Below are 26,526 nucleotides of genomic sequence, written 5' to 3'. Positions count from 1 at the left end.
CTTTGTTCAGATGGGAAACAGGCCCCCTAAGTCAGTGTGAGGAGCCTGGGGCTTGTTCATGCCTAAAGCTGTGAACAATTATCTGAGTTAATTAAAAGCTTTGGCGGCCAAGCCAGCAGCCTCCGCCCTCATGCCCAGGCGGCCTCTGTCGCACATACTGCAGGTCACAAGTGATGCATGCCAGCCCGAGGCCCCAGCCCGGAATGGGAAGCCCACTACCTGCCCCTCCAGAGGCTAGACCACGATCAACATGTACAAAAAGAGCCCAGGCCCCCAGACCCTGCCTGGATTGTCCTCGCAAAGACCCAGCTGCCCGGTTGGCCCCGCGTCTGTTTCAAATCCCATGCCGGGGATTTCTTTTTGACATTAAAGTAAATGTTGGCCAGAGAGCCACCTACAAGGGTGACGAAGGCTGCCAGCTTCTCATTGGAGGGCTGGGAGGAGATTCTGCAGGTCTTTGAGGACTGCCAAGACTCCTTCATCACACTGAGCAGATACAAAATCCATTACCAAGAGCTAATAAAGGCGGGGAGGCCGGCAGAAGACGTGCCCGGCTTGCTGGGAGGGCACACACTCAGGCCAAGAACAGCAGGCTCTCCGGGCACAGCCGCTCGCCCTCCGATATTTCCCCCTCCTGCACACACCTCTCTCGGAGTCCCACTGTTCTTGATTCAATCATTTGGGCACCAATTCTGTTTCTCTTTGACTATACAAGCCCATGTCTGCAGACCTCTCTGCACACTTACTGTGCGGCTGGAATTTATGACGGATTGGATTTCAGAGGAGGGATTGATTAAATACAGATGGAGCACTTGGCAAGGGCCTGGGGCTCCCGGTAGACTCCCCCACTTAGAAACGGAATAAAGATTAGAAAGCGTGAGTAAGTGCAATCCGAGGTAAGTCTTGCTTTCAAAGGGAGGGAGGGAGGACAGGATGGGGGAAGCTGTCTATTCCTACTCAACAGCATCTTCTTGAAGCTGGACAAAATTCTTTGCCTGGTGGAGTAATGAGCTTTTGAGGCCACTCCTCACTGCCTCCAATGCATCCAGCCTCCTTGGGTACAGGGTGCCCTCCTGCTCACCTGCGTAGGGCTGAGATGGCAGTGTGGACCTCTCAGTTCTGGTAAATACCGCCAGCACCTTTGCTGTCTAATCACACTGTGTGCACACCTATGTCCCCCACTTCTAAGACTTCACGCTTTGGAAGAGCGTCAATTATCTTTCAAGGCCTAATTCAAATGCCACCTCCTCCATGAAGACCATCAAAACCACAACCCTCACTCAGTAACTAACAGTGAATCACCCCTTTCGATGTACAACCACAGTACACTAGCTTCCCTCTCCTCCTGCTTTGTTTTTATTCTGCTTTGAAAAGGTCTATGTCTAAACTCTTTGCTTTTTTTTTTTTTTTTTTTTTTTGGAGACAGAGTCTCACTCTGCGCCCAGGCTGGAGTGCGGTGCCATGATCTCAACTCACTGCAACCTCCACTTCCCAGATCAAGTGATTCTCCTGCCTCGGCCTCCTGAGTAGCTGGGACTACAGGCGTGTACCACCACGCCAGGCTAATTTTTGTATTTTTAGTAGAGACGGGGTTTTCACCATGTTGACCATGCTGGTCTCAAACTCCTGACCTCAAGTGATCCGTCCACCTCGGCCTCCCAAAGTGCGGGAATGACAGGTGTGAGCCACCGCGCCCGGCCTCTCTTTGCATTTCTGTAGCATGTAGTGAACCTTAAATGAATGGTAATGCAAATGGAAAACTGTCTATGACCAGGCGCGCTGCTTTTTATATGTGCAGTGGCAGTTTGTGCCTGTCCAATGTCAACTCCCTCCGCTTCAGGTAACAGGGCCCCCATCTTCCTCGGGGGAGCTGCCTGCCCCACGTTCCCTGTAGCTGAGATGATGCTGATCCATCCCCTTTTCCAGGGGTGGACGTATGACTCCCATTTGACCAATCAGAGCATAGGGATTCGATGGGAGATGGGCTTGTTACTCAAGGTGGGCCAATCAGAGGCAGAGAGCAGTAACCCAGGGGCATTGGCCGGCTCTCTTGGGGATCACGGGTTCTTCTTTTCTGCTTTGATTGCTAAATAGAGAGAACGTCAGGCTGAGGCTGCTGGGCCCATTTTGCCACCACGTGGGGAGAGGCTGCCTGAGAATGCTGCCTTTGGGAGGCAGGTGAGGAAACTAGACAGGCGCGCTGGGGATGCTGGCTTTGCGGAGGCTGGCCTGGGTGCAGCGGAAAGTCATCTGGGGAACAGCACTGCATGGGCACAGCTGGCCCAGAGACAGCCCAGGCTAGGGCTGGTACTGGCACGTCCAATTCACAGTCACCTGGCACAGGCGGGCAAGGCCACAGGTGAGACCACAGCACAGCATGCGGCTGCTGCCTGACTTGTGCCTTCAGAGCAGAGCCCCAGCTCCTGGCAGAAGACTCTGAGACAGGGGCCTGGCCAGCGGCAGGCTGGATGCCAGGGCCCAGGGAGCAGCACTGCAGTATGCTGGGAAGACTATCAAATCCGTAACGAGACCCGGTGACAACCACTTTCCAGATGGGAAAATCTGCACTCTGCTTTGTTTCCGTTTCATCTGTAAAATGGGATGATACTCTGTATTTCAATGCTAGTGTGAGATTCAGATGAGGTGATGTAAATAAAGCACCTAGGATACAGCACCCGAGCAGTGGGGTGATCGCTACTCTGTGGGCGGGGTTTCCAGCCCCAGCAGGAGTGTAGGGGCTCAGGAAAGCAGACCCTGATGGAGTGGCTAGAAACTGAGGCCGCAGCTCAGCTCTGACCTGGTCACTGTGCCGGGCCGTGTTAGAAAGTGAAGCAAGGGCATGGTAGGCGCCTGTAATCCCAGCTACTTGGGAGGCTGAGGCAGGAGAATCATTTGAAACCAGGAGGCGGAGGTTGCAGTGAGCTGAGATTGCGCCATTGCACTCCAGCCTGGAGGACAGAGCGAGACTCCGTCTCAAAAAAAAAGAAAAAGAAAATGAAGCAAGACATCTCAGATCTCAGTCCTCTTTATACGCCCAGAACTAAGCACCGCTGTGCCTGGTGAAGAGTGGGACCATAGAAAATATTTGCTGATTTTTTAAAAAATGGAGACTGCCCTTATGTTTGACATCTGCTAAGATTTCCTAGGCCATCTAAGAATCATCTACTTGGGAGAATGATCCAACTGTGTGGCAGAATGGAAAGGCTACTAGACTTGAAGTCAAAGGACCCAGGTTGAGTTCTGGCCCTGTCCCCATGTCTGCATGACACGGAGCAAACCCCTTAATTTCTACAAACCTCAGTTTCTTCATCTGTAAAATGGGGCTAATACTTCAACTACCCCATAAGGACGCGGTCCAGTTTAGAAAGTTCTGGTGGCACCGGAAGCCCTAGAACAAGGGCGTCCACTGAGGCAGCCCAGGCAGACCAGCTGGAGGGAGAAGCCAGATGTGTATGTGACTCAGGGCAGCCAAAGGCCAGGCCAGGGAAAGTGTTGTCGAGTGTCTGGTGTGACAGGCGAGGTGAAGAAAGACACAGGATTGTGAGCAGGAGAGAGAGTGCAATGGGTGGAAGATGGCCAGGGACACACTTCGGAACCAAGTCAGCGCAACAAGCTAAAAGGTTCCCTCTTACGAGGTTCTCAGTGGGGAATCTAATAGGTAACATTTATTGAGCACTTACTGTCTGCCCAGCGCTATTCTAAGTGGTTTCATGTTTCCCTTAATCCTCACAAAAACCTTGGGTGGGTGCTATTTTTTCATCCCCATTTCACCTATTAGGAAACCAAGGCATGAAAATCACACAGGAGTTTAACTTGTGGCTGGAATTCTTAATGAGCTGAACTACTGTTGGTATACAAAACAGGAGTGGTTATAGTGATGCAAGGAAAGAATATATGTAAATGCATTTTATAAATTGTAAAGTGCCAGCTAATATGTGAGCTGTTGTTCAAAGCATTCAGGGAACTTCTTTGGACCTCTAGTAACTCTCCAGAAGGAGTGCGTTGGCTAATTATGGTTAAGAAAAGCCACATCTCTTACTGAGCCTGGCCCTGGAGATGCCACTCTCTCCCGGGAGGTCTTTAGGGCCACACAGGACGGTGGCTGCACAAGTTTCGTGGCCAGTTTGATCTCCACGGCTCCCTGGACTCCCTGCTTCCTGCATGCACTCGAGAAATCAGTGTCTGCTGAGGGCTTCCTCAGTCAAATTCAGCTCAGGCTTAGGGACCGCTGGGGCTGCGGGGCAGATGGCAGAGCCGACATGTCTGGAACCTGAATGCTGCTGTCCCTCGTGATCGCAGCATTTCAGAGCTGGAAGTCTCCCTAGAATTCTCCCCAGTCCACAAGACTTGCCAGGCATGGATAGAGCTATCTCGGGGCACTGAGGGCCTCCCTGTGGCAGGTGGCAGGAATGTGCTGTGGGCTTCCGGGACACAGGCACGGTGACCTTCTGCAGGGCTCTGCAGGCCAGGAGTGAGAGGCCTTAGGCTGACCTCACCAAGACCCACAGTGAAGACAGAGGAACGATGTGTGGGTGGGAGATTCTGGGGAGCCAAGCCGACCAGAAGGGAAATGCATGACTAAGTTCAGGGAGGGAGGCAGAGAGGAAGGGTGGGGGTGGAGGAGGCCGCAGAGCAACACAAGAGGAGAGATCCCAAGTCGGGAGGGTAAAAGGGGACGGGGTGGGGGGCTGCAATGAAAGCAAAGGGCCGGCAGTGACCAGAAGGGGTTTTAGAGGACATGGAGGTGGACGGGGTCTCAGCTGAGATAGTTTAAGGGTGCTCTTTGGTGTAAAGGTGCTCCAGAAACGACTGGGTAAGACCTTGGAAGGTTCTGCAGAAAAGCTTTTGAGGTGTTGGAATGAGTGGAGGGAGGGATAAAACTATGAGACCCAGAGTGTCATGGGGAATGATACCACCAGGGAGAGAGAGGACAGCATAGGCGAGCGGCTTGGACTCCCCAAGGGGAGTAGCCAGCTGTGACGAGGTGGGGGGCTGGAAGGCAGCTTTGGTGGTGGGAACGAATGGACCTAACTCCAGGCCACAGGCAGAAGTCCAGTTGGATGGATGGAAAGCGAGCCAGGGAAAATAGTAAAAGGCTGCAGGTCTGGTTCAAGGAAAGGATTTCCAGGTATATGAGGACAAAAACAGCCAAGGGGACTCTAGGGAGAGCAGCAGATAAAGGATAAAGGGGTCATCTGCGAAGGCAGCTGCAGGCTTGGGGAGAAGACTGGGGAGGGTGGAACAAGGCCCTGGGCAGGCTGGCAAGAGGGGAACCCAGCACTGGAGCTGAACCAGGAGGGGAGCCCTGACTCTGGAAGCCAGCTGTGCACTCCAGGTCGGGGAATGATCCTGGGTCTGTTGCCTGAGTTCACTTGGGCCTGACAACCAGCCCAGGGTCCCTTTCTGGGATTTCCTGGGGCCCTTACTGAGGACTGATAGGAAGTACACAGGATGTCAGGCGGAAGCCCCTCCAATCCAGGCCCACGTTATTGGACTCAGTCAACATGCCAGTGTGGAAACAGATCTGAGATCTCGGCTCCTGAATTAACGGAGCTGAGTGGGGCAAGGCCACTGCCCTTCTGCTGCCTTTCAAGAGCCCAGAGAACCAGGTGCCCTTTCACAGGCCGGCCCCTCCCAAAGGGCACTTCTGTGGTGATAACAAGCCCATGATGATGTGGACACCCCTGATTTACAGGCTCTGCAGGGAATTCTCACTACTGTCTCACGTTGCCAAAATAAAGAGAGCTCCTCTCAGAAACACAGAAGCGTGATGGAAACCTACACTGCCACAGAGAGCACAGGGGACTTCCCGACTCGGACCCTTCCCCTTGCTGTTGGCCCTGGGGCTTCCCTCAGGCCCTTCCTCCTGCCTTTCAGACCCACTGGCCACAGTGCAGTTCATGCCTCCACCTCCCCCACTCCCCCAACACACACACACACACATTCGGACCACCTTCAGGAAAGCAGGAACCGTTAGCCCACGGAGGAAGTGGAGCGAGGAAAGCGCTTCTCTCCTCACCATCTCTCCTCCAAACCCCAGCACCAGCAGGCAGAAGGAGAAGGGACCACAGTGCTGAAATAGTAACAGAACACGAGAGGCAAGGGGCTCCCATGCACATCCTTCTGACTTCTCTAGTCCCTGTGCCGCCCCAGCTTAGTCCCCCAGGAGCACCCTGGCCAAGGCTTGCTCAAGGTCCGGAGCAGCATGAGGCTGAGGCCCATCCCCTGCTCCAGGAGGAGGAAGCAAGTTCTTGCCATCTGAGCTGGAATTGCAACGGCAGCAGTACCTCCAAGATGGAATTATAGTTCTCAAATGGCATTCTATCTCGGGGTCACAAAAGGACATCATAGATTTCTGTGGACTATATGAGATGTGACAGACCCCCTGTATAAAATCTATCAGTCTGCCCTTCACCTTTCATTAATTCAGAATGATTTACTGAGCACCAACTACAAGCTAGGCAGGGTCCCTGCCCTCAAGGAGCTAAACAGACTAGAGGTAAGCACAGAAACAGACAGAAATCCCGTGTGACCAAGCTGTGCCAGTGGAGTGCTCGGAGTGCATTTTCATGTCTCTGTACACTGGGGACGGCCTATGCAACACAAAAACACTGAACTCGTGTGTTTCTGCTTCTGAAAATAGTACACGAATAGTTCGTGACAAAGCTGAAAGCAATTAAAGAATGATGTACGGTCAGCCCTTGTTCATGAAGAACAAAAAATTCTAGATGTCTGGCTGGCTGCAAGGCGATAAACAGGAACTTTTATATTCTAAGGATTTAGCTTCAATTTTCAAATAAAAATGTTTATTTCTTGCAGTATATTTTTGTGTCTTTGGATAATGTTCTGGCTGCGGATGTTTGCCATGGGCCAGGGATATAAAGTCTAGACCTGGACACTGGGGCTGGTTGAAGCTCCACCCACATGAGTCAGAGAAGGGCAGATCCACCTGGTGGGAGGAGCAGGAGAGAGAGTGGGGTGGTGAATCGCAGAAGATTCATCATCATCAGGGTGGTGACACCCAGAAGATTCATCATCATCGGGGTGGTGACACCCAGAAGCTTCATCATCATCCGGGTGGTGACGCCCAGAAGCATCATGATCGGGTTGGTCACTCCCAGAAACAAGGCAAAAGCCTGGGCTCGGCCTTTCGGGACACAGGCTGCAGCAGGAAGTGTGAGGAAAGGGACTCCTCCAGCACACGCTGAGTGGGGATAGGGAAAGGCAGGAAGATGCGCTCAGGTGAACTCCAAGTTTGTTTGGTCAAATTATCTCCTCCTGTGCCTCGTTTTATTCATCTGTACGATGGGAACAATGATGCTCTCCACCTCACAGAGATGAGGTGAGGATTAAATAAGTTACTATATGGCGAGCACGGAGAGCAATGCTCTAGTAGGTGCTCAATAAATGTTAGCTTTGTCATTAATTTTTTTCTCGGGGGGAAGGGGTGGCAAATAATCCACTATACTCATATCACATATCACATATAAAAGTATTCTCAGTGGTTTCTGTAAATCACATTTCACTTTGCCTGTGGGAAAAAAAGGAGATGTAAATTATTTCAAATAGACAGGCACATACTTTAAAATATTGGGTTTATTTTAAAAAATCAGCACAGTACAAACTGCCACACAAATTACTTTATACTAGCAACAACAGGTGCTCCTATTAATTCCAGTGTACACATTTAACTCCCCAGGTTAAACACCTTGTAATTTACCTCGAAGCTCTTTACATTCTGAAGTTATATAAAATTAAGCAGGAAAACATTAACATTAAATGAAAATCAATTTTGCACAAATAAGTGTGATCAAGCAGCTTAAATCACCTGACATTCTTGTACTTCAGAGAAAAATCCCAGATGACAGCACTGGACGGGTTATAAAGAGTTCCCTTATTCCCTGGGGGTGTCCCAGGCATTCTTTCTGCACGTTTCCTTCACTGAGCCTCAGGCTACGAATTGAGAGAAAGTCTTTCCAGGCGGTGGCCTGATTCTTATGCACATTCCTTTTCTTTTTCTGAATTCAGAGTTTCTGAAAACACAGGCTTTTCTCTTGGAAAACATGATCTGTAAGATGTTGGAGGACCAGGCTATGATGGTTCTTAAGTTTCTTCCTTTCTCTGGGGAGACACAGAGGTCTTCATGCCATCCATCTGTTCTCTACTCCCACTCGGGGTTCCTTTGTGGTATGAAATAGAGACACTTCTGACCTCATCGGAGACAGAGCGAGCTCTGTACCTTCACCCAGGCACAGGAGAAGGCCTGGTCCTCTCCTGATTCCTCAAACTTCCTCTGAATCCAGAGAAAGTTTTTTATACCAGATTGTGTCAACACACAGCAATAAAATATGCCGAGGAACTAAAAATGTGAAAATCACCTAGGAATGGAACGTTGAAGAAATGTGTGTCTATTATTGTGCACTGACAGCCAGGGGGCTCCTGTTTGTAATAAACTGCAGTGGAGCAGAGGTTTGACACAGCACAGCCAGACTGTGCTCTCCCTGAGTCTACAGCCTAGTAGGGCCAGAGGTCCTGACAGGAAATCGCCAAAGATGCAAAACAGGGGCCCCGTGATGGGACCAGCTAGTAGCTGCACTTGTGTTGGTATCAATGCCACCAAGGGTTCCACAGCAACCTGAATCCCTGTGTGAAATATATGTATCGATTATCTTTCAAAACATTTTCATCACCAAACTGAGCCAGAGGAATGAACATCATATTTCAATAGGAAAAGTACACATTCTGAAAACATTGCCATAATCAAGTTGTGTTGCCTGGGCACTGGTAAGTGTGACACATTGCATCATACATTTCCAGAACCATTGCCATGACAAAAGAAAATGTGGGGATGACCTCCCCGGCACTGCCTTCCTTTCAGTGGGCAGCACCTTCTGGGCCTGGACGGACAGCTGAGGATGAAAATTTCCTGTGGGCCAAAACAAAGGGTGGTGCCATCCCTTCTCCAGTGTGACACAAAGGGCCTCGCCTCTGAGAGCCTTTATGTAGCAGCCTCCAAGAATTCTGAGGTGAACACAGCTTCTGCATAATCTTCGCACATATCCTGAAGTTCAGCAGCCACGGCACCCAGAGCTTCATCTACCAGCTCTTCTGAAAAGCTGGAAGACAAACAACACAACTAAAGGTATGTTCAAGGCCAGGCGTGGTGCCTCACACCTGTCATCCCAGCACTTTGGGAGGCCAAGGCGGGCAGATCACCTGAGGTCAGGAGTTTGAGACCAGCCTGGCCAAGATGGTGAAACCCCGTCTCTACTAAAAATACATAAAATTAGCCGGGTGTGGTGGCATGCACGCCTGTAAACCCTGTTACTCAGGAGGCTGAGGCAGGAGAATCACTTGAACCTGGGAGGTGGAGATTGCAGTGAGCAGAGATCACGCCACTGCACTCCAGCCTGGGCAACAGAGCAAGATTCCGTCTCAAAATAAATAAAATAAAATAAAGGTATGTACAGCCATATATGGGAGCCATTCTTTTACTCAGCTGTGGAAATTAACAGGTCAATTCTCAAATCTAAATGGAAATTCAGAAGGCCAAGAACAGCCAAGATACTTTTTTTTTTTTTTTTTTTTTTGAGACAGAGTCTCGCTCTGTCACCCAGGCTGGAGTGCAGTGGCACCATCTCCGCTCACTACAAGCTCCACCTCCCGGGTTCATGCCATTCTCCTGCCTCAGCCTCCTGAGTAGCTGGGACTACAGGAGCCTGCCACCATGCCCAGCTAATTTTTTGTATTTTTTTAGTAGAGATGGGGTTTCACCATGTTAGCCAGGATGGTCTCAAACTCCTGACCTCGTGATCCGCCCACCTCGGCCTCCCAAAGTGCTGGGATTACAGGCATGAGCCACCGTGCCCGGCCAAGATACTTTTGAAGAAGAAAAACAATGTGAAAGGCCCTGCTCTCCTAGATAGAAGGATGGTGGTGCTTAGATCCCAAAGTCCTGCTAGAGGGACGGGCCTAAAACATACACAGGATGGACTTCATCCTCAATGTGTTTGAAACCAGAGGCGACCAGAAACTAACCAGCTGCAACCTAGCTCCACCTCTAACAGCTGCCTGACTGGCCGACGGAGGAAAGGGGTGTGCCTTCTCTGTAGGAGATGGGGGAGGACACTAGGGGACTCTGCACGGGTGCTCCTCTGTACACACACAGACACACACACACCGCTTTATTTTCTGAACGGCGCAAGTTTCATATCCCCCAAGTAGCCCTACAAACAACGACATTCTCTTAAATAACTATGGTACAATTATAACAATTATAAAATTAACATTGATACAAAACTATTATCTATTCTACAGGCCTTATTCAAATTTTGCCAACCATCCAAATAATGTCCTTCAAAAGAAATTTTTTGCTAGTCCAAGATTCCAGTCTGGGATTCCATGTCGCATTTTGTTGTCATAGCTCTTTAGTCTACTGTAATCTAAAATAGTTCTTCAGTCTTTCTTTGCCTCTCATGACCTTAACATTTTTTAAAGAATAAAAGCCTTTTTTTTGGGGGGGGGCAGGGAGAATGTCCCTCAATTTGGGTTTTTTCCTTAAGATCAGATTCAGCACATACGTTTTTGAAAGAGACACCATGGAAGGATAGTGTGTCCCTTCAGTGCACCATGATATCTATTTGATATCCGTTAATGATGTCAGTTAATTTTGCATCACTGGGTTATGGTGATGTCTGCCAGGCTTCGCCCTTGTAAAGTTACGTTTTCCTCTTTGTAATTAATAGGTATAGTGGAGGGAGATACTTTGAGACTATGTAAATTCCTGTTTCTCACGAAATTCACCTAAATCAATTATTACAGGGTTGCCAAACACGGATTTTCTACTTCCATCATTCCTTCTCCATTTAATAGCTGGCATTCTACTGTAATGAAAGCTTTCCCTTCTCCTTTACTTATGTATTCATTCCTATCAGTTTGGCCTTATAGATTCTTATTTGACTGTATAGTTTGTAATCCATTAGTATTATTACATACTTTGAGGCTTGAAAACGTCCTGGATTTGGCCAGTAGGCACCTCTTGAGAACTCCTGTGGACTCTCGACATGTCCCCATCCTTCTTTGAGCACTTCCTTTCAGCACAGCATGTCTGAGGCTTATCTTACATTTTTCCAGCCCCAGCCTTGTAGTCAGCCATTCTTCCAAGAAGCCCTGGTGCCTCTTCATCTGGTGCCTCTTCATGGAGAACGGTATTTAGAAACCAAGATGTGGGTACCGGGTGTGCTCACTGCTACTGGCGCCTCTGCTTCTGGGCCTTCTCAGCAGACAAACTAAGAAACACCCTGTATCTATTTCTACATCTATAAAAAACCATATATTCATCCCAGCCTTCCCCTAGAAACCTTGCTCCCATTATTCACAATGTACTTACTTATTTGACCAATCCTAAAATATAGAGAAAGTAGTTTTCAACTGTTAACCCATGCCACTGTGTAAAAGAAACCTACAAACTAGAATCCAGTTATGTGTTTACAGTTCTTTTTGTCTTTGGCCAGAGGTATAGGGTCAACATACTGTGTTCAAAAGTTATTTAGGCTTCATTCCATTAATGTGATTATATTATTTATTTGAAATACAGTTAGGTTCATGTTTCTGTTTGTATTTGACTTAAGGCCCCCTCCCCATCCCTGTTGATTAAAGGGGATGTATAAGAAACATTAACATGGTTTCAAAAGTCAGTTACACAAAAATGGTAAATGTGGGGAAGTTTCAGTCCCCCTCTCCTATTCCTTCTACCCCATTCCCACCCAGTTTTTGTTTTTTTGCTAATCTGACAATCTTTTGTCTTTTAATTGGCATGTAAGGTCCTTTTTCATTTAATGTTATTCTGATATATTTGAGTTTATGCTTCTAAAATAATAGGTATTTTCTGTATTTGTCTCTTTGTTCTCTCTTCTTTCTTGGTTTCCTTTAGATTTTGTAATTTTTAAACTACATTTGCTCTTCTCTATTGACTTGGACATTACACACACTTTTATGATTCTTTAAGTGGCCACCCTAGATTACAACAAGTATCCATGACTTGACGTCTAACATTAATTGATATTCTTACCTTTTTTCCCATACAATGCAAGAATCTTAGAATACGAACTCTATTCCCTTCCTGACTTATATTCGTACATGCTATTGTTACTGTATATTTTAAACGTGTGAATACACATACACACGCATCCATAAAACATCAGTATTGTTTCATACAGCCAATATTCACTTTAACCTACCTATTTACCTATTTTTAAAATCCATGCCTTCCTATATTTCTGACCTTCCATCTGTGACTGTTTTCTTTCTGCCCCCAAAATACCCTTTTTAATATTTCCTGCAGTGAAGGTCTACTGCTAATTCAGCTTTGTTAGGAAACTCTTTTCTCACCTTGCCTTTTGATGTATCTTTCACTGGGCTTAGAACTCCAGACTGGTAGTTCTTTTTGTTTGGAATTTTAAAAGATATGCCAGGTCTTCCAGTTTCCACTGTTTTTGTTTATCTTGATTTTTCTTCCTCCAGCTGATTTTAAGATTTTCTCTATCTGTGATTTTTCAGTAATATTAAGTATGGATTTCTTTTTATTTTTCTTGCTTGGGGTTTTTGGAGCTTCTTGAATCTATGGCTTGATGTCTTTTGCTACTCTGGGGAAGTGATGGCCATTATCTCTTGGGATGTTGTTTCTGACTCATTTTCTCTCTCTCCTGACCTGAGATTCCAACAACACGTTAGACCTTCTTACCTCCTCTATGTCCCTTTCCCTCTCTTCTTCACTTTTCATCATTTTTTGTGTGTCTCTGGGAATCACTCTGGATATTTTCTTCTGTCCTATGTTCCAGGTCTCTAATTTTTTCTTCTGTTGTGTCTAATTTGCTATTGAGCACAACCAATGAATTCCTTATTTCAGAAACTTTATCTTTCATTCTAGAATGTCCATTTGGATTTTGTTTAGTTCCCAGTTCTATGCCAAAGTTCTAATTCATGTCTTTTATTTCTATGAATGCACTAGGCACAGTTATTTTAATGTCTGTGTCTGATAGCTCTAATATCTGTATCTGCCATAGGTCTGTTCTTGTTATTGTCTTGTCTCTCTGTTGCCTGGTTATTTTTCACCATATACTAGACAATGTATTCAGCAATCATAGAAATAAATTGTTTCCTAAGATGATGTTATTTTCCTCCAGAGAAAATTTATGTTTTCTAATGCGTGGTGCCTGTGGGGCAGTAACAATCTAGAATCACCTCAATCCAATCTGAGATAATTTGGAGCTGAGTGGAGTCCCTGAGAAGGCCTATTTATATCCAGGTCACCTGTACTTCCAGAGTGCAATCTTTTAGGAGCTCAATTAAAAGTGAGGAAAGTTCACCAGGACAATTCTCCCACTTTAGCAACCCATGAATTCCAACCTCTGTCCTCTGATTCCAGCCTCTGTCTTCTGTTCTGAGAAGGCTGTCAGAAGTGCTGCTCATCTCCCTACAAACTGACTATCCAGTGCTCAACAAAGGGCTAACCTCCCCAGGGCTCTGTCTTCTCCAGGACCCTGGCCCAGTTATTCTTCATTACCTAGTTAACTTCTTGATGCCTTCAAGAATATAGGTTTTATTTTTAATACAGCTTTTCTATTAACAGTTATCCTCAGTGGGAGAGGTGGTCCAGATTACCAAGTGTGTCATCACTAGAAGCAAAAGTGATTACCTCGTTTTTATATTTGCTTCACTTTCTATATTCCTATCACTAATTTATATCCAAACTGTGAGAGAAATACAAAGGTACTTCCACTACATTCCAACACATTAGGTACTGTATCTGTTTTTCTTCTTCTTCCTTCTTTAATCTTGCCCGTTCTGCATTTCCCCTTGTGGAACCGTCCCCGCTGGAGTGCTCTTTCCCACTACTCTAATCTGGACTAGTTCTTTTCTATGCTCACTGAAAAATCTTGTCCTGGAAAGGTTTTTGCCATTCTTCTGGAAGTTCCACAGTAGAGTCTAAGTTTACTAAAACTCAAGTCTTCCTCTTTCTTAATGTACATCTTGCATTGGTAACTTAGATCTTCCAGTAGCATGTGAACTAAATTTTTAAACACTTTGCCCACCTGAAAATGTGTTTTTGTTTGGAGTGCAGTGGTGCCATCTCAGCTCACTGCAGCCTTGACCTCCTGGGCTCAAGCAATCCTCCCACCTCAGCCTCCTGAGTAACTGGGACTACAGGCATGTACCACCATGCCCAGCTAATTTCTTATTTTTTGTAGAGAAGAAGTCTCACCTTGGGCTGGTATCAAACTCCTGGGCTCAAGCAATCCTCCCACCTCAGCCTCTCAAAGTGCTGAGATTAGATGTGAGCCACCATTCCCGGCCCTAAAAATGTTTCTATTCTATCTGCCCTTATCTTTAATTGATAATTTATCTGAGCACATAATTCTAGGTTAAATTTTGGAAGCAGGCTCTAATATCTTCTGGCTTCTGGTGTTGCTACTAAAAACAATATGCCATTCTCATTTCTGATTATTTGAATGTGTACAGTTTTTACCCTCTGGAATCTTTTGTCATCTTTCTTTTTCTTATATTGAGACGCTCAAATTTCCTTTTCATAATGATGCACCATGGTGTGTTCTGTTCTATTCATTTATTCCTTCACTCACTCACTTACTACTCACTCACAAGTAGACAACTGATGAGCCCTTTCAATCTAAAGACAGCCTTCTGGGAAATTTTCTTATAGCATTTCTCTGATAATTTCCCATTGCTCCTTTTTCCTTTTTCCCACATTCTGGAACTCCAGTGATTCAGATGTTGAATCTCCTAGAATGGCTTCTAATTTTAAAAATATTTTCTTCTCTATTATCTAGCTTCTTGTCTTTTTATTCTACTGCCTGAGACATTTGACATTTTCTTTGGATCCTTCTAGTGAGTTTACTTGAGCCATCATGTTTTTAATTTCTAAGAACTTGCTTTTCATTCCCTGAAAGTTCCTTTTTTATAGTATCCTGTTCTTGTTTCATGATATAACACTTTCACTTAGCTCTCTGAGAATATTAATTCTAGTCTGTTTTTAATGTTTTATTCTTCTCACTGTATTGTCTGCTTTGCTTCCTCAGAGTGCTTACTGATATAATCGCCTATGTATCTTTTATCAAATATCTTGTCATCTCAGCTGTCTGCTCATTTTCAAGAATAAGAATGTCAACCAAGCCTCCTATTTCCTGGCTCACCTGTTGATACAGTTTGCATATTTGTTCCCACTCAAATCTCATGATGAACTGTAATCCCCACTGCTGGAGGTGGGGCCTGGTGGGAAGTGTTTGGATCACGGGAGAGGATCCCTCATGCTTTGGTGCTGTCTTCATGATAGTGAGTTCTCATGAGATCTGGTCATTTCAAAGTGTGTGGCATTCTCCCCCACCCCTTGCTTGCTCCTTCTTTTGCTATGTGATGTGACTGTTCCCCACTTCGTCTTCTGCCATGACGGTACGTTTCCTGAGGTGTCCCGAGAAGCCAAGCATATGCCAGCACCATGCTTCCTGTAAAGCCTGCAGAACTGTGAGCTAATGAAACCTCTTTTCGTTATAAATTACCCAGTCTCGGGTATTTATAGCAATGCAAGAATGGCCCAATACACCTACATCCATGCATTCACAAGCATCTGATGCTTCTAATTCCTGAGTCTCAACCAATGTTCTTTACAGATAAACTTGGTTCTTGCCTTCATCCTCATTAGGCACTTATCTTTCTCTAGCCTGCTAAGTCAGTCACCATTGTCTAACTGCTTTATGGCTTCCAAGTTTTTATTGATATTTCTTGTTTGCTGTCATTGATGGTTTCATGTGTTTTATTCATTCTTGTAGTGACATATAGTGAGATAGAGATATAGGAAGTAAACAGAAACATATACATTCATCTGTCCTTTTCAACCAGAATTCACTTGATTGTTTTTCAAGCCAGGAATTCTTAAGAGTTTCCTTTCAATAATAGCACTGTCACCTTAAGCCTTTCCTTTCATGTCACTCTTTTATTTGCATTCAGTTTATATCACCTGCTCATGCTAATTGCTGGAACAGTGCTTTTCTTCAGGTATAAAGAGGAATAAAGACATTAAAAGAAAGGAAAAAACTCAGCTTTCTCCTTACCCAAGAGGCTTTAGATGAAGTCAACTGTCTTTGGATGCTTTTTAAAGATCTGATCAATATAACTCTCATCTTTGGAATATTCAAATCATAAACTAAAAAAGAAGAGATAGTGGCTCATGCCTGTAATCCCAGCACTTTGAAAGGCTGAGGCGGGTGGATCACCTGAGGTCATGAGCTCGAGACCAGCCTGGCCAACATGGTGAAACCCTGTCTTTACTAAAACCACAAAAATTAGCCAGGTGTAGTAGCCAGTACCTGTAATCCTAGCTACTCAGGAGGCTGAGGCAGGAGAATTACTTGAACCCAGGAGGCGGAGGTTGCAGTGAGCCAAGATCGTACCACTGCACTCCAGCCTGGGTGACAGAGTGAGACTCCATCTAAAATAAAATAAAATAAAATAAAATAATAAAAAAAGAGGGGATAAAAATGAAACAGAGCTAGACTGTTCATATGCACTGTCACTTGGGGTCAAAGAACAGCAGAGGAAAATATTGTAAAAATCCAGGCATATTTTAATAGCTCTGTCCTCTACATTTTAACCTGTTATTCTTTACAGGCTGAGAGATTTTCCCTACATCCACCTAACAACTGTGAACAAAATGTGTCATTTGATCAGGTGGTAAGAACACACAAGGAACAGTCTATCTTTCTTGGCTTGCTTTTGGATTTCCCAATATCCCGGTTAGCCTAAGCGAGCTGGACAGGTTACAAGAAAATGAGTACATATGCTACAGGAGCGCGTGTTAACGAAAGGAAGCAAGTCGCGTTTACTTCTTCTCTTCTCCCAGATAATCCTTCAGAATACATGTGAAGACAAATTTGTGTCTCTACCAGAACAAAGCATCTTATATACTTCAAAGGGTACTATCATATATACCAAAGAGAAGTCTCAGGACTTCAGGGTCAACCTGAGGGCTTAAACACAAGTGATTATCCCTGATCCCACCCAAAATCCCACTTAAATACAAGGAAATAGATAAACAAATACATAAATCTACAAAAAAGAGACACATGTGGGTGAGAAATGTCCAAGATTTTCAGGAGATAAACGCACACAGAAGAATCATAACTGATTTAGCAGCATAGAGGGAGCTGAAACCTAAGAGTCTGTAAGTGGGGGTGGGAGGGATGCCAGGCAAAAACAAGCTGATTTGTCCTATAAAACATCGTGAAGGCTCAGGAAGTTAAGAGTGCTGAGAATCATGAAGGCAGAGTGCAGTGTGGGGTAGAAAATGAGGAGACTGGCTGAAAATTTGCAGAACAAGCAGTTGGACTGACACACTCCACCCCTATTCTGGCAGCTAAGTGACAATCCCTTCCTCATCCCCACAAAAGAAGGAAGGTATATTCTTTGGAAAAAATAAGCCAGTAATTTTAAATTCAGCCAACTCATCAATCAAGTATGAAGGCAGACACTTTCACACTTGTAAGTTTCAAGAAATTTCCTCCAATACACAAAACAGGATATGCGCCATCAAAATAAGAGAGTAAACCAAGAAAGCGGAAGACAAAGGCATCAGAAAACAGGGAATCTATTACAGGGAGACGTAACCTAACACGAAGGGTGATGAGGAAGGGAAGCCCCAGGATGAAAACCATCCAGTAGATCTGGAGAGCAGCCGTCCGGACTCGGGTAGGAGGAAAAGGGGCCTCAGGGGAAAAAGTAAGGGTGGGGCCAAGTCACAGAGATTAACTGATACTTTTGATCCAGACAAAAATTATATTATTGAGAGGCTACTGCACAGGTAAAGTTAACAAATATATAAAATAACTAGCAAATAAAAAGAAATGTAATCATAGTACACTACTATACTACTATATAAATGTAATTATAGTATACTACTTAGCTCAATGATGAAAAATATCTTGCATGTTTGTAACAAGGTGGTAACTTGCGAGGAATTTAAATGTGGGCCCTATTTAAAAAGAATAGATTTACACCTATCTTTTAATTATTTGTACATAAAAAAAGGGCTACCCATTCTTCAAAATTTAGTAGCTACAGGATCTTGTTTTGTGACTCCACAAAACTACCTTACCCACATAAAGAAAGACAGAGAAGGGTTAAAGAAAGTGTTGCAAAATCAGAGGCCTGCTACTGATAAAAGCAAATTTGTCCCCACCAAGAACATTCCATGGTCATGGCTGTTTCCTGCCCAGGAATATTTTGTGTTCTCTGATGGGACACCATTAGCATTAACAGCAACAGGAAATCAGCTCCGACTGACTCCTGAGTATTGTACTTCTATTGTTAGGGGCTGAATGTCTGTGTTTCCTCCATATTCATATGTTGAAGCCCTAACCCCCAGTGTGGTAGTATCTGTGGTGGGGCCTTTGGGAGATAATTAGGTTTAGATGAGGTCATGAGGATGGAGGTCCCTCAATGAGATCAGTGCCCTTCTGAGAAGAGGAAGAGACCACAGTTCCCTTTGTCACTTGAGGACACAGCAAGACGACGACCATCTGCAAGCCAGGAAGAGGGCCCTCAACAGACACTCAATCTGCCATCACCTTGATCTTAGACTCCCCAGCCTCCAGAACTGTGAGAAATACATTCTTGTTTAAGTCACGCAGTTGATGGTATTCTGTGATGACAGCCTGAGCTGACTGGGACACTCTGCCTAGGAAAAGAAGGCTGCAGAGCACCCCTGTGGATGGCACTGCCCGTGCTGTTTTACGGTTCCCTGTGTCTGAAAATAGAAAGCCTGTCTCCTAGCCCAAGAACAACCACTGAAACTCCAGGGCCCAAAAGCATATGGAATAAGACCTTGGCTAATGCTTTCTCCAGCTTTTTCTAAGTCTAAAATTTCACATTTGGTTCCTAAACAGAGGACCGTAACATTTTACTGACCTTTCAGCTATCAGCCACGGGTTGAAGGAGCCTATAGCCTCATGAGATATGATCCGAAGGTACTGCTCAAAACGACTGCAGTAGTCACCGATGCTGTGCCGCATACCCAGTGGGACAAAGAGGGGAGCTCGGCCTTCTTTCTGTTGAGAATCTTCTGCTAGGGAGAGAAGAGGAGCCTCTCTTTTCTCTGATCCTTCCTCTGTTCCCACACTTTCATCCAGGGAACTGAGAACAAATAAAAATGATGAAAGCATTCAAGATCATCTGTAAGCAAGGCTAAACTGTTAATTTACCCTCGTGGTTTGACAGCCAAAGGCTCATCTTGATTTCTCTTTCTCACAATGAACAAAACTCAACATCCTAACACCATGCATTGCTTCCCCTTTTCACGGAACCAACCCTCAACATGTGGGAATATCTGTCCCTTAGACAACAGCATTCTTAAAGCAAATCGTGCAGTAAATATCACTACAACCCACATGTACTGATGTGATGCTTTCCACATTAAAAAAAACAGCTAAATGTTATTGAATACGGAAAAGCTCCTTAAGATGCAACACACTCAATGCCCATCTAGTAAACACGCTATTTACTCAGCCATCTTGGAGTTTGGCAAGATCTTGCTCAAAGGAAGAATTTCTCTCTGTCTTATGGGAACTGAAAGAATTCAAAATCTAATAACATCAAAGGTGACCGACTAGAATGAAATCAGAAAGTGTCTTTGCCACTTACTTGCCATTACAGGGCCTTTCTAACATGATGTTCACAGCTGGATCCTTGCGATCCACTGTCTTCGTGATTCTGATTGGATGAGGAGACAGAGGCTTTTCACTTATTGCCGAGATTTTTTGGTCTAGAAAAGGAGGGTCATAAAATGACTGCATATAAAGAACAGTTGGTGTCCATTTTAGAGCTGTCCTAGTGGCCAAGAACCTGAGAGCAAGTTACATGGACATCTCTTAAGCACGATAGGGTTGGCTAGCAGTGCAATGGGAAAATGCTCATTTTAAATGCAAAGATGAATTTATATGTTACAAAGAAACCAATGAGGAATACATTTTAAGAAATAATGAACTTGCTCTGAGGAAGGTTTGTTAAGGAGGTCTATGAAAAGCCCCAGGCTACATGGCTTCCATTGGGACCCAGTCACCCACTCAAGGAGTCTTAAGCAATTGGGTTTTTTAACCTTTAATTGCTTTGATTACTGAAGACGAAAGAAGAAGAAGAAGAAAGAAGAAAGGAAGAAGAAGAAGAAAGAAGAAAGGAAGAAGAAGAAAGAAGAAGAAGAAAAGGAGAAGAAGAAGAAAAGGAGAAGGAGGAGGAGGAGGAGGAGGAGAAGAAGAAGAAGAAGAAGAAGAAGGAGGAGGAGGAGGAGGAGGAGGAGGAGGAGGAGGAGGAGGTGGAGGAGGAGGAGGAGGAGGAGGAGGAGAAGGAGAAGGAGAAGAAGAAGAAGAAGAAGAAGAAGAAGAAGAGGAAGAAAGAAGAAGAAAGAAGAAGGAAGAAGAAGAAGAAGAAAAAACACTCACACCTGAACACTGAATTAGTTGATTTAATTTGTCTCTGGGCAATGCTGAAAAAATCTGCATGATGATTGTCAAAACATTAATTTATTAACTAGAACTAGCAGGCTTGACAGCTCTTCTGAGTTTCAGATTATTTATAATTTTAAATGTATTTCAAGTGTAGGAAGAAAATTTGTCCTTTTCTTAAGTAGGGAGCATCTATACGTCAAGCGACTTGGCTCACATTTATATGCTTATGATTTCTTGCTGTCAGAGAGTATGATATAAGTCAGCTTTTGTAAAACTATTACTGAGAGTGCAATCAAATTTTCAATTGTTCTCAGAGGGGATAACAGACAAAGATACTGCACAATGAAAAGATCACTTTAAATTGGGTTTTGTGATGAAATTAAACAAACAGAACAACCAGAAACGGGACTCTTACTACCATTCCATGATTCCAGAATGTGTCCAAAACCTCATTTCAGTTCTTAGTGTCCTAGAGAGCTCCTTTTAAATGCATACCTAGACTCTCGGCAGAGTCACAAATAGTGACTAATAATTTAAATCATCCTTGAAAAAAGAGAACACCAAGTCCTCTGTAAGACTGTCTTCTGCATGATGCAACCTAACTTTGTGGCCAGTGGCCAAACCATCAGGGAAATGAATTGCCCTCCAACCTTTACCTTTCCTCTGCTTCCACAAAGAAAGATGCTAAAATGCCCACGGGCTGACTAAACGATGATGAAAAGGGCCCTTGCCGGGCCAGTCCTGTTCTAGGCACAGTGAGGAACACACAATGACAAACTCTCTGCTTTCAAAGAATCTGTGGCTTAGTTGAGAGAGATGAGACACCTTCACAAATACCTCGAACACATGGCAGGACATGCCAGAAAGTGCTATGGGTGTTCACAGGCCAGGAAGGGAACTAAGTTCCAGTGCAGAGATGCCAGGGAAAGCACAGGCCGAGTAGGATCATTGAGCCTGGCCTTGAAGAACGGCTTGACTGTTATGTGAGGATGAAAATGGAGGCTGGAGGAGGATTGAGGGGAAGAGAGAACAACAGGAGCAAAGCACAGAGCACTTGAAAACAGAGAGCACACAAAAGATAACACGTTAGTGTTTTGTTTAGATGGCTCATCTTTTGGTCAAAATTTGAGAGGGAGAGTACTTTTTCTAACACAATACCTCCAAGTCCTATTTTACATGATGACACGCGACACAGGCTGCTGTGGTAAACCTTCCATCCCCCATTTCCTTTTGTCTTCATGAGGGTAGTACTCACGGCGCTTACATTCCTTAGAGGTAATGTTTAACCACACTTTACTCTCCTTCTTTTCTTGAGTAAGGCAGTAACCGATAAGCACGAGTCAAACAGAATTTGAGTAACGTTTCCCAGCCAAAGTGGTGACAGTAACCTAGCCATTGCAGCCCAAGTACGTATAGATACATTTTGAAAAGTGGAGGAGAAAAGCAAAAGTCTTTTCAGTAAATGGAACTAGAACACATGGACATCCGTTAGGAAAAAACAAAATGAACCCCAACTTCTACCTCAAATCACAGGCAAACTTTTATGCAAGATGGATCATAGACCTACATATAAAACTAAAACCATTGGCCTCTAGAAGAAAACAGGAGAATCTCTTCCCACTTAGGAGTAGGTAAAGGTTTCTTAGGTCATAGAAAGCAAAAACCACTCAAGAAAGAATTGATGTTAGACTTTATCAAAATTAAAAATGTCTGTTCATAATAAAACATTTTTGGAAATAAGCAGCTGAGCCAATTTTTTTTCCATGGGAAAAAAAAATTTTGTAAAACCTCTATCTAAGTAGACTGGTGGCTGCCAGGGTGGGAGAAAGAAGAATGATGGGAGTGATGAAAATGTTCTAGAATTAGTTGCACAACTATGTGAATATACTAAAAATGAAAGAATTGTACAGTTTAAAAAGGTGAAATTTAAGTATATAAATTATCTCCTTAAAATTATTTTAGAAAAACAACAAAACAAACAAAAACATGTATCTGGAAAAGAACTTGTACCCAGAATACATAAAGAAGTTCTATGACTCAAAAAGACAAGCAATCCCAAAAAAAACTGACAAAAGATTTTGGACGCTTCACAAGGGAAGATATACAAATGCCTAATAATCACCTGAAAAGGGGCCAGGTGAGGGGGCTCACGCCTGTAATCCCAGCACTTTGGGAGGCCAGGCGCAGTGGTTCACGCCTGTAATCCCAGCACTTCTGGAGGCCGGGCGCAGTGGCTCACACCTGGAATCCCAGCACTGTGGGAGGCTGGCCACAGTGGCTCACACCTGTAATCCCACTTCGGGAGGCTGGGCGTGGCAGCTCACACCTGTAACCCCAGCACTTTGGGAGGCCAAGGTGGGTGGGTCACCTGAAGGCAACATGGCAAAACCCTGGCCAACATGGCAAAACCCTGTCTCTACTAACAATTAAAAAATTAGCTGGGCGTGGTGGCGCACACCTGTAGTCCCAGCTACTTGGGAGGCTGAGGCAACAAGAATCGCTTGAACTCAGGAGGTAGAGGTTGTGGTGAGCTGAGATTGCACCACTGCACTCCAGCCTGGGGAACAGAGTGAAACTGTGTCTCAAAAAATAAAAAAAATCACATGGAAAGGTTCTAAATATCATTATTCACCTTTACCAGGATGGTTACCACAAAAAAGACTGATGACAGCAAATGTTGGCAAGGATGTAGGAAACAGGAGCAAGGCCGCTTTGATAAAGATTTGTCAATTTTTTATGAAGTTAAACACAAACTAATCTAATGATCTGGCAAGTTTGCTATTAGGTATTTATCCAAGAGAAAAACTTAAGATATACACACAGATTATACACATGAATACATTCATAGTAGATTTATTCCTAATAGCCCAAAATTTAGGAGCTGAAAGAAACAAGGAATAGATCCTTCCCTGGAGCCTCCAGAATGAACTTGCCAACACCCTGATTTCAATCCTTTACAACTTACTTCAGATTCTGACCCCCCAGAACTATAGGAGAATAAATTTGTGCTTTAAGCCACCAAATATGTGGCTTAAACTTGTTACAAACTTAAATTTGTTAATAACAGCAAGAGGAAATAAGCAACACAGATTTAATATATTTATGACATAAATATAGTATTTATAAAACACTATGGTGAATGAAAGAAGTCTAGGCAAAAGAGTACACACCGTATGACTGCATTTATATGAAACTCTAGACAATCAAAGCTAACTCAGAAAGCACAGTGGTTGCCTACGTGGCGGGGCATGAGGGAACTTTCTGAGGTGATACGTTCTATGTCTTGATAGGGGTTTGCATAATAGACATGTATCCAGTTGTCAAAAACCACCAAATAGCACAGTTAGGATCTGTGCATTTTATCACCTGTAAATTTTATCTTGAAAAAAGGAGCCATAAGTAAATATTAAACTCTAGTTGATAATAAGCATGCTGAATATTTAGGGGTAAAGTGTGCTGATATGTGCAACTTTGAAATGCAAAGATAAGATGAACCGATGGATGGATAGAGGGATAAATAGGTGACAAAGCAAAGACAGTGAAATGTTAATTGTAGAATCTAGAAGGTGAGAATAGCAGTGTTTATTGTACAATTTTTTCAATTTTCTGTATGTTTGAAATTCTTCAGAATAAAATGTTAGAGGAAACATGGGGGAAACACTCACCATTGTTTTCTTCCTGCATCCAAAGTCGAGGATCAGCATATGCGATTTTATTATATCTTTGACGAACGGACTCCTGGTATTTCTTTAAAAAAAAAGAAAAAAGTTTAATTTATGAGAAAAAATGAGTTTAATTACAAACCAGAACTGGTAAAGATGTAAAAGTTCAGCAGACACAACTGATACGGACGTATTGCCAGACATGGGCATCTGTCAGGCCAGGAAGTAATTAGTTCATGAGACGAAGTCTAAAATAAAATGAAGCAATTAGCATAAAGGCAATCTGGCCCAGCACTGGCCACTAGAAGCTGCTGCAGTGAGGAAATGTTCTATATGTGCCCTGTCCAATACAGTAGCCACTAACTACTGACTGACTCCTTAGAGTGTATTTAATTTTCATTAATTTGCAGTTTAATAAGCACCTGTGGCTAGTGGCTACTGTTTTGGGCACCCCAGGCCTAGACAACTATCGCCAAGGGGAGATTTCAAGACTGGGGTAAACTGAGTATCTTTAAACTTTCAAATCCAAAAAAAAAAAAAAAAAAAAAAAAGCAATTGTTTTCCCTCTAATGTTTCTATCTAGCAGCAAAGCAGAAATTAGATTTAATCATGGTGCGATGAAAAAGAAAACGCTGAATTGAGAGTCAGGAGACCTGGATTCTCGTTCTGGCTCTGCCAGGATTTTTTTTGTGACCTTGGCCATGTCACTTACTTCCTTATTGTACCTCATTTTCCTGCACTGAATAATCCAGGGGTTAGGCTGGGTGAAGCAGTATCACGGAAATTGAAGAAGATAAAATTATCTGTGATTTGATAGGATCACACTCCAGCTGGGAAGAGGAGGCAACTGAATAGTACGTACAAGCTGACAGATGCAAAAGCCTATGACTCCATTTGTGGGCCCAGGCCCTGGTCTCAGGGTCTTTGGAATTACACATCAGTGGTATCAGGGGGATAATAATAATGGTCACTTACTGGATTACATGGCAAGCAGTGAGCTGAATACTCTATGCCTCTTTTTATCCTTAAAACTCCCTACTTATCAGAGGGGTTGGCGATACCAAGGTCATACAGCTAGCTGGCAATAGAGCAGGGATTTAAAACTGGGACTGTGTGACTCTGACAGATGAAGCTGCAGAGGCATGAGGAGAAATTGCACTCGGCAGAGGCCAGCCCCTAGCAGCGAACCACACCCGGAGCCCCAGACCTTACTTCCATCTCTTCCATTCGGCGCATCATCATCTCCAGATCTGGGCTATCCTTGCTGTCCTCAACGGTGGCTAAGGTTTCAGACCCCAAGATCTTAGCATGAGTCACAGCCCAGAGCTCATGGGCAGAATCTTCCAAAAAATCATCAAGCTGACGAATGTTGTTGGATTCAAAATCAACAGCTGCAACCTACAAGATGGGGTGGGGTGGGGAGGAGAGGCATGGGGTGGATTAGGGGTGGGAAGACGATATAATGAAAACAGAAAAACATAAAAATTATTGTTAATCATGATAAACCAACAACATACAGATCCAAATGGCGGAGTTTCTATGGTAAAACAAGATTCTCCTAAGTCAGTAAGTATCAAAAGCAATAACATCAGAATGATTTTTATTACAGTCATTTAAATGATAGCATTAACCAAGTAATACCATTATTGTCCATGTAAATTATCACTATCATCTGTTTTTCCAGTTGGTAGAACAAATACCTTCTTTTTGCTACATTCAGGAGAATGTCCAATATTTTACACGTCACACATTCCGAGGATGTAACTATTCTCTTTTGGTGCAGTGCTTCTGTGAAAACATCTGCTCATATGACATCACAAAGTTCAGGATTCTTTGTCTTTGAAACTCTGTACCTATCATTTGGGAGAGCTCTACCAGCCTTTCTTGACCTGGTATGTTGTACATTCAAAAAGCACTTTCCAGTTTCCAAAGCAATTTTACATGCTCTGTATTTCTCTTGATTTGAATGCATGTTTATAATCTGCCCTGAAAGAGGCTTTTGCAAAGAATGTTTGCTGGGGGAATTAATTGTATCAGGCAATAGGATGAAATATTTCTAGAATTAAATTCTGGTTCTGCCCACTCATAAGCCTGCAACTTTGGGCAAGTTTACTTGACCTCTCCGGGCCTCAATCCTCTCAAGTGTAATATGGAAATAACCTTGTATTTCAGAGCTGTAGGGATTGCATAAGAGCTTGCATGTTGAGACACTTAGCACAGTGCTCGGCATGAAATAAGACACTCAATGAATGGTTACAGCTACAGCAATTTAAGAGACCTTTAATGATTCACAGAACAAAATATGTTAATGGCCAATAAAGATATGAAAAAATGTCCAATCTTCGTCAAAGTTAAAG

General features: G+C 44.0%; 1 protein-coding gene across 10 annotated transcripts in view; it reads right to left on the bottom strand.

Annotated features, from left to right (window-relative positions):
- Positions 1 to 7,397: 7,397 nt before the first annotated feature.
- Positions 7,398 to 26,526, bottom strand: part of KIAA0753 (KIAA0753 ortholog) — a 61,335-nt gene continuing 42,206 nt past the window's right edge. For 9 of the 10 annotated variants that reach the window (XM_003274581.2, XM_030800415.1, XM_030800419.1 and 6 more), the window contains 5 exons: positions 25,382 to 25,567; positions 24,173 to 24,254; positions 19,708 to 19,828; positions 18,976 to 19,200; positions 7,579 to 9,116 (listed from right to left, as the gene is read on the bottom strand). In XM_003274581.2, coding sequence (XP_003274629.2) covers positions 8,999 to 9,116; positions 18,976 to 19,200; positions 19,708 to 19,828; positions 24,173 to 24,254; positions 25,382 to 25,567 — 732 coding nt within the window. In that variant the 3' untranslated portion in view covers positions 7,579 to 8,998. Of the gene's footprint in view, positions 7,532 to 7,578; positions 9,117 to 18,975; positions 19,201 to 19,707; positions 19,829 to 24,172; positions 24,255 to 25,381; positions 25,568 to 26,526 lie in introns of those variants that run through there. The other variant, XR_004027065.1, reaches the window with a different exon arrangement.

This window comes from Nomascus leucogenys, chromosome 19 (genome assembly GCF_006542625.1).
Source record: "Nomascus leucogenys isolate Asia chromosome 19, Asia_NLE_v1, whole genome shotgun sequence".
Lineage (NCBI taxonomy): Eukaryota > Metazoa > Chordata > Mammalia > Primates > Hylobatidae > Nomascus > Nomascus leucogenys.
Note: the sequence above shows the minus strand (reverse complement) of the source record. Positions and strands in the feature narration are given on the sequence as shown.